The following is a 12,523-nucleotide window of genomic DNA, read 5'->3' on the forward strand; positions in this document are numbered from 1 at the left end:
ATTAAAACCATGAAAAGACGTGTAGTTAGTCAAAGTTCATCTTCTCCTACAACTATGACTTTTGTGTACATAGTGGGTCTGGCTGGAGGTGATTTTTTGCACAGTAACCCGTATGGTGCTGTGCTTTGGATTTGTGACCACGACAGTGTTGATAACACCGCGATGTTGTAGTTATTGATGAACAGTTGGCACCGTCAAGGCCTTTTCTTTTTCCCACTCTGCCCCCCAGCAAGTAGGCTGGGGTGGGCAAGACGCTGGGAGGGGATATAACCAGGACAGCTGACCCAAACAGACCAAAGGGATATTCCATACAATATGACATCACACTCGGCAATAAAAGCTGGGGGAAAGGAGGAGGCAGGGGCACAGTCAGGGTTATGGCATTTGTCTTTCCAGGCAACCATTATGCATGCTGAGGCCCTGGTCTCCAGGAAGCAGCTAAACATCTGCCTGATGATGGAAAGTAGTGAATTAATTCCTTATTTTGCTTTGTTTGCATGTGCAGCTTTGCTTCACTTATTAAACTGTCCTTATCTTGACCCAAGAGTTTTTCTTCTTTTTGCCCTTCCGATTCTCTCCCTGATCCTGCTGGGGGAGAGTGAGCAAGTGGCTAGGTGGGGGCTTTGCTGCCCACCAGGGTCAGTCTACCACAACACAGAGGAGTGTTCAGGTGACCGTCGCATTCCCATCACATTTTTACCTAAAATAATATATTTCATCGTCTACAACTTTTGCAGAGAGTGAAAATCTCTTCAGCCCCTTGAATTTCTTCATTTGTTTGTCACTTTCGTTGTAGCGGCTCTCACAAAGAAAAACATCATTTTCAGAGATTTCTGTTGGTCTGCAGGAGAGGAAGTCTTTGAACGACAGAACAGCACACTTTCCTGCAGAAATGAAAGAGCTGGGTAAGAAAGCAGCAACACTTGCAGGCATTTTACAAAAAGTGTGGAAACTCAAGTTTTTGCCAGTCTCGTAAGTCCGGAAGATTCCCAGTATTTGGCCCAACTACGGAAAATACACCGATCGATATCGCTATTAAATAACACCACTCACTAGAAACCTAGATGAACTTAATGCAGCTTTTTTGATTTTTTTAAAGAACAAGAAAACCTCCAAAATAACAAAACTCCATGATTGCTAGTCAGTTAACTATATTTAGCGCAGCATCATAACTACAAAAACAAAGTACATAGTCATCATCTTATGCCACAAACTGAATTTCAACCTCATTCTGGACCAACTTTCCAGGTAAAACATACTAGAATAATTGCATTAACAAGCAAAACCAACAGAGTTTTCTGTTGTCTGGCTGCAGACAACGTTCACTTTGATATCATACATGTAATTCCCTTATTGCAAGAAAGCTTCCTTATAGTGAAAATTCTCACTGCAGGTCCCAAAGACAGGAATGCATATTAGAAATGGACTGAATAGTCTCTCTCCTCCCTGACTCAACTGAAAAAAATGTACTTGGAATCAAGCCTACGCATAGGTATAAATCACTTCAGATGGTACAGGAAAAGAAAGAGTGCCCATTGTATTTAAAGTTGTTAATAATTACCCAAGATGCAAGTCATCGGACAGGTCTCCTCCAAGTTACTCAAAAACACTTCCTTCTTGTAGAACATTTTAGTTGGCTCATGTTCAGTTTCTTCAGGATGTATAAAGATTGGACCAAAGAAATACGCAGCTCCATCTCGCACCCACATCTTTTCAATTCTGGAAAGAAAACCAAACCACTGACATAAATGAAAGGCCGTCCCTCCTAAATGAGACGGCTGGACACACTAGGTTGTTCAGGAAGACTGAACAAACGAGTGGAGAAGAACAGCCTATTTCAACTGTACAACTCTATCACCTTTTTATAAGGCGGTTAAACTTCTACCTCAATCTATTAAGAGCTTGTAACATTAGCTTCATTCAGAAGTTTTTTCCCATCCTCTTTTACACTTTTTTGCAACAACCCCGTCTTTTGTCCAAGTTATTTTTATAGACACAAACTGCAAATAAAGAAGTTGCACCTACCTTCCTACCCGAGGTCGCACTAACCCATGTGATTTTATGAAGACGCAGTCCCCAACCTTAAGCCACATATCATTGTAGCAGAGCTGTTCAAAGTAATGGCAACCAGGTTCTCCATTGGACATTTCTACCGGAACATCTTCTTTGTCCTGCACAAGAATATGCATTTAGAAACTTGTGGAAGAAGGAAAACCAAACACATAAATAAAAAGATGCCAGGTGCAAGTGAAAGACTTTAACATGTAAACACTGAACAGAACTGTATTTGTGAAAGTGAGTGGCCTGGAAATTTAAAAATGAAAGACCACCACCAAAGTTACACTCCATGCATGTCGCAAGCTGCCCTATTCCACAAAGCTGTAATTTTGCCAGAACATTAATTTACAGGTCCTCTTTTGTTCTACTGCTTCAAAGTTAACTGGCTAAGCCAAGCCTTGTCAGCTTATTCTGATGGTTTGTTTGTTTTAAAGCACAATAAGCACTTTTAAAGCACTTGCTTAGGAGGCAAGTATTGAGTCTACGGCCAAGTTAACATACACAGAAATTTAATGATTCAACTCTCACATAAAATGATACAAATATTCCATGTATTGCTTGCTAATTCAAACCATTTGCCCTATTCAATTTCTTACTTTTTAGTCGAAACTTACATTGTGCCTCATTTGATATTTTAGTCTAGGATTTCCAAAAGCCAATGAAACACAAGCTATCTCCCCAAGGTGCGGAAGGAAAAGTCTTCATACTCTCAGTAGAAGTAATTCCTTCTTTTGTCATGACGTGAATAAATACAGTATTATATACTAAACGTCTGATTACAGCTGACAATGAGCGTGCTGGGTATTCTGAGGTTCTGTTAGAGAACTCAATGTAAAGTGAATCTATTTTATGACTCTAAGTTTATTTTTTTTATGGCTCTAAATGTATTTTAGGTAAATTTAATTTAATGGAATTTAATACATTTATTTAAATTTCTTTCTTTTGTGACTCTACAATAAAATAAAACATTTTACCCAGTATGTTGGACAGAAATATTCTTAAGTATTTCAACAATAACAGGCTCAGTTATCAACCATAAACACAAACAGCAGAATATTATGTATCCCATACTGCTGCCTAGCTACTGACTATTTTAGTGAAATACTACATAATAAAGCATTTCAGCACTGCCATGAACTAAAATCAGACTTTTAGTTCTACTGATTCTTTAAGCTTAAGGCAAGCTTTAAAGTGTAATTTTCTTTTCAAAAGTGGTAAAAAAAAAAACCCAAACAAGCCAACCCCTTCACATGATCACAAGAAAACATTTGTAGAACCCAGCAAATATGTACACAGTTTATTTTCTGTTTAGTCTATTTAAATTTTGTTTGTATTTATTTACAAGCTTGTAGAACAATTTATAACAGAAACATCATATGTATTTATATTTTATTGTGTCTGGATGCTGTGAAACCCAGTTGTGATGGCTCACAATTTGTCATTCTTTATCTGTGAAACAAAATTGATGTTCCCCTTGTTATCTTACATACCTTTTCAAGATGAAGGATACCTTCTCCCACCTTACTGTCCTCCAATGTTTCAGCGTGTTTCTCCTCATCCACTTTGTCTGCATTAGCAAACACAGAAGCAACACGGACCACAGGCAGGGGCACATCTCGTGGGACAAATCTTACAGAGCTTACAGGCATAGTCCACAGTTTAATCTTCTTAAAAGATTTAGTCTTTGCAGAATAACGTGACTCACAGACATAGACATCCTCATCTCTGAAGTTCTCGGGACACAATTTAAAATACTCCTGCAGATTGAAGAAAAAATATGAAATCTTTCACCAACACAGACACAACCCCCACAGACACATAGTGAACTTCCCCTCATGCTTCCTTTTTTATTTTCCTACGTTTCTATCAGAAACACTTTTAGACTAATAAAGCCCTTCTGCTGAGTTCTTTTCTTCCAGTCTGACATCCCAATTTTACTAAAAATTAAAAGCAAACAAGAAATCCCACTCTTAGAGAAGAAGCTCAATTCAGTACAGGTTACCATGTAAGAAAAGTTTGGTTTTATTCATTTACCAAACCGGTGCATTAACAAGTCCAAGATCTGCAGTCTAAAACCACCTTTACAAGACTTCTGAGCTTTGACTTGGAAAGAAAACACAACCACAAAGTTTGGGGGCGGGGGGAGTAAGCTCCATGCTCATTGATATGGGACTGTGATACCCATTCATGTACTCAGCAGCTGTAGCACTTCGTTCCATACAAACACACCACCTTCAAAAAAGTGGCTGAGATAGGTATGTTGCAAACGAGCCAAAAATCCTCAGCGCAAGGATGATGTGGAATCAAAGTTGAAATATAGATGAAAGACTTCATCCTCTTACCAAGCCATTCAAGTCTCTCTCTGTACCAAACCTAAATCTACATCCTTTTTAGGGAACATCTAAGAAATTACCTGCAATTTCTCTACTACATGCTCTAAAAAAATCAGTTCGCTAATTATGTAATAAGCATATGATTCTACAAACCAACTGGCACCGGGAAACATCACCATTTGGATGAACGACATATCTCATGAAGCAAATGAAGAATACAAACAGTACACAGGAGCAAGTCCTATTTTATTTAAGTATTAGTAGAATGTCTCTATGTTAGAACACCTACAGCTCTTCAAGAAAATAGCAGAGAACATATTATTTGCTTAACAAACTAGTCTGAATAGTCTCTCACCTTGACAAACATGACCACACATTTGCCTAAAATTTTGCTAACAGGAACTTTATTGTAATAGTCACTTTTAAAAACTTCTTTCTCCAAGAATTTTCGTGTTGCAAGATGAAACGTTTCATTTGGTCGATAAAACCAACACCCGTAGAGCCACTTCTCTCCTTTAAAAAAAAGAAACAAAAAAGGGAGAAAGAAATAGATAAAGATGTAAAACAGGATATTCTCTAGTGCATGAGCAAGAAAAAACAACTATAGATTGATTGATTAATCAAATACGCGTGTAGTCATTTATACTGACAATAAACTGTTCTAAACCAGGACAAGACTCTATAATCTTAAAAGTCACTTCCAACCTAGATGATTCTATGATTCTATTCTATAAGATTCCTTAACTGTTGCTTAGGTTGCTTAAAAAGCCTGCCAATTGTTTTTTCCCCAGTAAAACCTGACTCAGCAAAATAAATCACCTAGTCCAACCCCCCTGCCAAAGCAGGTTCACCTACGGCAAGCTGGACAGGAATGCATCCAGGTGTGTTTTTACTATCTCCAGAGAAGGAGATTCCACAGCCTCTCTGGAGGTTGTGACAAATATGTACTATTTTTCTAAATCAATGAAAATCTGCAATCTGTAGACGAAACCAGAATAAAAAGTGCCATTCGCTTTCTCCATCACAGACAAATAAACATACGAAACATCCAACTGACCAACTGTCCATCTACCCAAATACACTGCATCCAACTGAGTGAGCAGGATGGGCTATTAGGAGAACACATTTGACCTTGGCCGTAACTCATTCCACTCCTTCTGCATTAGGAGTGTTAGAGAGCTATTCTCTTTATCCGACAATTATTTGCTAGTTATTCCCTTTATCATTTGGTTTAGACCTGTTGTACATGGACTTGTCTGACCCGTTTTTAAGCTTGCTGACATAATCTGCCTCCACAAGCTCCTGGGGAAGCCAGAAGGCTCACCAACCACTGTTTTGAAAAGCCAAACACTTTCACGGGTTTTAATGTGGTTTTTTTAGTGTCAATGAGTGCCCTTGAACTCTAGTACTGCTGAATTTGTTAAACAATATTTCTGCCTTCATCTTCTTTACCAACTTCATGATTTTGCAAACCTTAATTATAACATGCCTTACATTTCTCCTCTCCAAATTTAAAAGTTACAGCCTTTTTAATCTGTCCTTGTAACACACTATCCCTTTAAAAAAAAAGTGCAACCAAAATGCTTAACTCAACTATAGCCCACTGTGGTACTCAGCAACTGTACTTTCCAGGATTGCTGAGAGTGCACCATGCTTATCTGATACTCTTGCCATATCTCTAGCATTACTTACACTTAAGAGAAGTACCTGCTGCAAACAGAAGGCATCACTGATGAGGAAAAACAAAACAGTACTTGTTATGGCTTGATTTGGCCTAGGAAATGCAAGATTCAGCTCAATTCTGAAATTTAACAAATTCAAGTTCTGAAACTGAGTTGTTCTATGGAACATTTGCAGTTAAGTGTGCTCAAACTTTGGTTCAGATTTCTCAGCACAGAAAAACCCCATGTGTTCTTCTGCGCCTAAATTACAAGGAGCCCATCCCACTTGGAAGAGCCTGTTCTCTGGGATGCTTACAATTTGAGGGTAGGTAGAGATGAACAACAAAAAAAGGTGTGCTGATCCAAGAACATTGTATTTGCAGTATTATTTGGAACAAAGCAACTCAGAAACAGGGAAGATACTCACAGTCCACACACATTTCTGCAAATAAAATAAATGACACCTACACAGAAAAAGCTCAAATTGGAAGTTTTAAATAGTAATAAAACCAAGTTTCACCACATCGTTTTCCTATAGCAAAGACACCCTTACCAGCTGAATCTTCCCACAGCCTCTCAATACAGACGATGTGAGGTTGCAAGTTGGCTTCAGCAGGCTCCACATACACGTAGTCTCCTACATGGTACATGCTGTTCTTGAAGCTGCAATCCTGGCTGTAGGTCCGATGCAAGCTTGACAGCCCAGCTGATCCAGACGAATCTTCACTCTTTTCAGCTTCTTATTTCAGGAAGGGAAAAATAGATGTTAGTAATGCAACATTTCCACATTAGTCGATTGCTGACATGAATGCCTTCATCCTTTGCTGAGTGCAAAGTGCCACATGATACCCGATGCGTCCCTGTCACTGACATCCAGCATGAAGGAAGGGTTTAAGCATGCTTTGTGCTGCTAGCCCTTCTGCTACCGGTGCTACTGGTGCTGTTAAAGGTTGGGTTTTCTTTCCTCAGTTGAATTTTATTGAGCCCTCCCAGAGTGAAGAGGAACTGAATGACAGCACTGAGCTCAGAAGCCTTCAGAAGGCCAGTTCTCAAAGGAAGACCGAAAAAGGACATCACAGCTGTGATACCTTATAATCCTGAACCTGGTTGGAGCAACCAGACTTCACTGCTCCTGACATTAGTGATATGTGGGAAGATGAACCATGTTAGAAGAAGAACAATTCAAGGACAAAAAGCTAATAGCTCTGCTCCCATCTGTGGAAAGGAGCAATTCAAAAGCTTTATTCATTCCCCTCGACATGCTTCACAACAATTATATGGAGAGCAACAGCCAGGAACTGTGAAACACAAAGGACCTTCTCAGTAGGTTTCTTGCCCTAGAAAATAGTGCAAGCCCATTCTTCTTCACATTCACAGTAGCCAAGTAAGAAACACAAACGGCTTACTTAAATACCATTTCAGTGTTAAAAGCCTGATCATAGACAACACCATCAGCACATCAAGAAACCAGTATTTGTCAAAAAGGAAATGACTAAAAGGTCAATTGGAACAGCCACTGCTAAGTTTATTATCAGCAGAATGCTACAGTAAAAAAAATACTGTTTTCTTTTATAATAGCCTTGAAATAAGACTAATGGTACCCCAATATGTTCTGATTAAAGAGTTTACACAGGGTTAGTAAGTACCTACATCTCTTTCTTAAAGCTATCTAGCATGGTTGATAAAGATTAAAAAAAAAAATAATCTCTCAGCTTTCTGGTGGGCAGCCAGATTATTAAGGTCCCTTCAGCAGGTGACGCTGCAGCAACAGCAGAGCCTACATCATATGCACAGGTACATTTTCTTCAATTATTACATTTAAAAGGAATGAAAAGCAAGTAGCTACCTCTCTTCTCTTCCTCTCTTTTGAGCTTATCCTCCTCTATTTCTTTGGGCAGCTTTTCCTTCTTTTCCTTTTCTACATCGTTGTGAAGATGCTTGGTGGTATAGCTGAGAGCAGGTGACAGAAGAATCTCTCCATTCTTACAAAGTTCATCTCGAATTTTAATAAAGAACTGCTGAAGTTCGACCGCATCCTCGTAAATCTCTGAATCAGTCCTGTACAAAAATACATACAATAGGGTAGAAACATAGTTTGTGCAGAGTCAAACAGGATCCTAAACACATAGCCATCAATCACCACACTTTGTGATAAAACTAAAGCTTCACTCTACCAACAGATTTCTGTGCTTACTCATAACAAGCAGCAACAGACACTGGCAAGTCATGCTCCACCTGCTATTCTGCTGTCAGTTTGTATTATAACTTACCTAAAAGAGTATTTTTGTATACAATAGTCCTGAAATACCAGAAAAATCAAAGGTAACTAGTTGCGACCAAAACTACTTGCCACTGGACCTCTACAATCTGTTAACTTCTGAAAACTTAATAACATTTTTACCAACAAAACTGCCTTATTTGAACTACCCATACTCCTGTTAGATGATGTTTTAATAACATTTTTTACCTCCTCTCCTTCAGAGTCAAGATCTCACTTGTACATCCCCAAGTACTCTACCTAATTCAAGCAGAACACTGAAAGAAGTTGCAAGTGTTCATAGTTTTTGCACAATATTACCATGACTTATACAACCGTGATTGCTCCACAAGAGTAATCCACCAGTCAAGCAGTTAACGAACAGCTCCTCCTCTTTGTTTTTTCAATTTGAAAGTTAGCACAAACCTGGTTTTCATGAGGCGTGCCTTTGGAGGACTAACATCAAAATTATCTCCTTGTTTATAAATGAAAGCATACATTCCACTGAAGACCTGACAGTTTTTTAGGTTTAGTTTTCTAAAGACCCATATCAAGGAAAGCAAACACCTTAAAAAAACTTCAGCCTTTGTCTGAAATTAAGATGCAAAACTCATGTGATAAGACAAATGATACCTGAAAAATATGGTTTCACTCACCTGTTCATTCTCCTCGCTCTCTCCAGTACCTCAAACATATTCTCCTGGAACAAGTCCAATCTTCTATAGCGATTATTTTCAACATTTTTTCGGATAATATCAAAAGTCAGAGGAGGTTTATTTGGGAAGTTGGGATCAACAGCTGGAATCTCAGCTAAGGAGTCGCTGTAGCACCTGCCCTCATCATCCTGGTGGCTCATAACAGATACAAAAAGGTTATGGATAAGTTCCTGAATCAGCAAAGTGACATTGGGCACATGAGAATCCTCATCTCCTTCTATCTCTCTCCGAGTTTCAAGCAAAACTTTATGCAGGACCAGGGCATCTTTATAAATCAAAGATTCTGGCTCGTTATATGTGCAAGCGTTATTGAACATCATTACAAAGTCTTCTACCATGGAATCAATATCCTGGTATTTATTTGCCATCATATGACTTCTGATCTTTTCCATGTCAACAGGCTTTTTGATGGTCACATAATAGTCAGGAAGTTCAGACCGAGATGGCAGCCTCAAGAAGATGGCGCTCAGTCGCCTGCCTCGTTTATCAGTGTAATTCTTAACTGCTTCATACACCTCATTCAATTTCTGTTGCATTGGAGTCATGTATTTTGATTTTTTAGGAGAAATGCCACTTTTTCTACCTAAGCAGATAAAAAGGAAAAAAAAAGAAAAGAAAAAATCCTTAAAAAAACAGAGCTTGCACACTTCTTTATCCATCTCCTTTCCATTGCAGAATTGCTTAGTAAAGAACCACTTTATGGTATGAGCAGAAGATTCACAACATGGAGCTCATTCTAAGTTGCAGCTTCTTTTATTTTTCATAATTGTATGAAAATTTTTTTAAACATTATTTTTGGCAAACACAGAATCATATGTTTCTATGTGGTCCACCTCGCGAAGGTCTCTTCAGAATTAGGCATAGAAAACATCTTGTCCTACCTAATGTTATTAGTAACGCCTCTAAATTCAATTTGGTCTTACTAGCTCTACGTGAATTTCTCTCTAGAGCCGTTAAAAATGTCACTAAAATTAAGCATTCTAAATATTATCAGGTTCCTTGATGACAAGTTTATGCCAAATTAGAGAGGATTATTACAGGTAAAATGTAAAATAAATCCTCCCATGGGATTATCAATCAGATTAGCTTCTTGGTTAATTCAGGATCTCTGTTACTGTACTGCATAGACTCTACCTGTGAGTTCTCTACTACCTGTACCTTACCCAAGAGCTGCACATTTCGATTTTCGAGAGGGCTGTGTGCAGTTACTTTAAGCCTTTCTGTGCAATGTTATCCTTCTCAGTTTGCTAAGTTCTGAACACATACTAGGGCAACATAAGGTTTGAGCAGTAGCAAATCAAGTCTGTAAGGGCAACAGCTCTAGGAACAGACGTTGCTGGAAATTTCACTTCTGTGTTTTCCATGACCTTTTATAATTTTCCAAATAAAGCTCACATTTCTTTTATCATTCTGTGGAAATCCCAGATTAAGAGCTTTACACAGTCTGAGAAGCACCTTTCTTGTAAGCAATCCCAGTAGCACACATTAAGTCTGTTAATGAAGTGTTACTGAGCCTGTAATGCAGCACCTAACATCTGGATAATACCACGTGACTACAGGCCAGAAATTCTAACCATTCTTAAGTTTTCTTTCTTCATTCAAAGCTACTTTTCTTAGAAAACGCGATATGCAACAACTAGATTTTATTATATGCACATACAAACATCACTGCTGTCATGATTCTGAAAATTCTACTTTGCATGTCAGTGTGAATTTGCAGATCACGTCTTCTATTCTAAAAGAAAGATCTGTTAATGTCTATTGTTGGGTTTTCATAAATGTTGAAATGAGGCATAGCAATGTATGAGGCTGCCTTACTTAGCTTTAGTTTAGGGGACGCAACATCATCATCTTCAGCTAGGGGCCCCAGTTCTTTCCTTTTTTCTTTAAGGATCTTTTCCAGCATATGGGCATCATTGTATACCTATTAATCGGTAAAGTAATCAAAAAACAAAACAAAACAAGGTTTACTGTGTTTAGATTAGTTTAGAACTAGCCCCCAAGAAACATTTAAATGTTAAGTTTGAAAAAGCTGAATGCAAAACCAAATACTTGCTAAAAAGAAGGGCTTATTTCTCAAATGTACAACTTCAACAGACTTATACAGGTAAGCAGAACGGATGAACACCATCTACATCAGGGAGATATAAATCTTGATTAAATTATTCAATTAAGCTGCATTTCTATTCCAAAGACTAGGAAACGGCACGGTGCAGCTGTCTTATCCACTTCCTCATCAATTCATTCTGCTGAACAATGAAAGATCTCTTGAACTATTGTGATTCCATCAAGGTAGACAGGACTAGAACAGAACTCCTGGATCTTCAAATCCAACCCTGGTGAATGCAGCCTCATCATAAAGTCCTGTACAGTAGCTGATCAAGTTCCTCATTAGAAGGAGCTGGAGGTTCTTATCACCACTCTGTTTCACATCATCATGCTTTCTGGCTGAGAAACATCACAATATAGAAACACCCTACAATATATTTGTAAGCGAAAAGCATATTCCTTTCAGACTCCTTTTGCCAGGCTAAACAAGTCGGGTCTTTTAGTCTGATATCCCATACTCTCCACTTCCATGAAAACAAAGCTGGTTTCTTTCCAACTATGACACTCAGAGGTGGTGAGCTCCAAATCACATGCTGATGACCACAGGCAAACACCTTCACATGATTAACTGAGGATGAATAATGAGAATTTAGTAACCAGCTTATTTTTTTAAAACATAGTAGGAAACATTCAGCTGATGTTCTTTTAGTGAAGCAACAAGTTCAGCTAACAGGAAATAAGTCTAACTTTTGCAAAGGAGCGTGTTGCATTTCACGTTTATACAACTACAAAGACAGAATTTAGAACTTCAGCAGAAAGAAAAAGTCATATTTCTATTTTAGTTCAGCAAACAATTACCATAAATAATGAGAGTAATAGTCCAAACTAAACCATCCTAACATAACTTGTACGTCTGCAAAGAAGCAGAGAGGTAAATGTGACTGTAGAATCAAAACAGTACCTGGGAGCCTTCCTCATTATAATGCCTTGCATTTCGGAACATGAGCTTCATGTCTTCAATCATGGCTTCTTCCCCTATGTACTTATCATTCCGGATGTTGTGTTCTATCATTTTCAAGTCCATTGGCTCCAAGATAATTTTATAATAGTCTGGATAGTCCTTTTTGGATGGCTTAACCATAAACAGATCACATAGCCGTCTGCCTGTGCCTGGTTCTCGAGCTTCCAGAACTGCGTTGTATAAGATCTTCATTCGTTGCTTTCGTATATTCTTTTTACTATCAGGTTAAGGAGAAGAACAAAAAGGAAAAGAATAAATGTCAGGGGCTCTTTTCCCCACTTTCAACACTAGTATCAAAATGACATTATCCTCTACCATGAGAAAACAACCACAACTGCCTAAAACACACACACGAGAAGTTCAACATTAAGACAGTATACTAGAAACATAGGTCCATTTGCAAATAATGACAGCATCATAACCAACAG

General features: G+C 38.3%; 1 protein-coding gene across 4 annotated transcripts in view; it reads right to left on the reverse strand.

Moving 5' to 3' along the window:
• PBRM1 (polybromo 1) overlaps positions 1 to 12,523 on the reverse strand; it is a 59,047-nt gene that overhangs the window by 17,102 nt on the left and 29,422 nt on the right. For 3 of the 4 annotated variants that reach the window (XM_009891241.1, XM_009891242.1, XM_009891240.1), the window contains 10 exons: positions 12,036 to 12,312; positions 10,844 to 10,949; positions 8,966 to 9,608; positions 7,899 to 8,110; positions 6,606 to 6,791; positions 4,747 to 4,904; positions 3,549 to 3,815; positions 2,026 to 2,171; positions 1,562 to 1,719; positions 701 to 884 (listed from right to left, as the gene is read on the reverse strand). In XM_009891241.1, coding sequence (XP_009889543.1) covers positions 701 to 884; positions 1,562 to 1,719; positions 2,026 to 2,171; positions 3,549 to 3,815; positions 4,747 to 4,904; positions 6,606 to 6,791; positions 7,899 to 8,110; positions 8,966 to 9,608; positions 10,844 to 10,949; positions 12,036 to 12,312 — 2,337 coding nt within the window. Of the gene's footprint in view, positions 1 to 700; positions 885 to 1,561; positions 1,720 to 2,025; positions 2,172 to 3,548; positions 3,816 to 4,746; positions 4,905 to 6,599; positions 6,792 to 7,898; positions 8,111 to 8,965; positions 9,609 to 10,843; positions 10,950 to 12,035; positions 12,313 to 12,523 lie in introns of all 4 variants that reach the window. The other variant, XM_009891243.1, reaches the window with a different exon arrangement.

This window comes from Charadrius vociferus, unplaced genomic scaffold (assembly GCF_000708025.1).
Source record: "Charadrius vociferus isolate BGI_N301 unplaced genomic scaffold, ASM70802v2 scaffold758, whole genome shotgun sequence".
NCBI lineage: Eukaryota > Metazoa > Chordata > Aves > Charadriiformes > Charadriidae > Charadrius > Charadrius vociferus.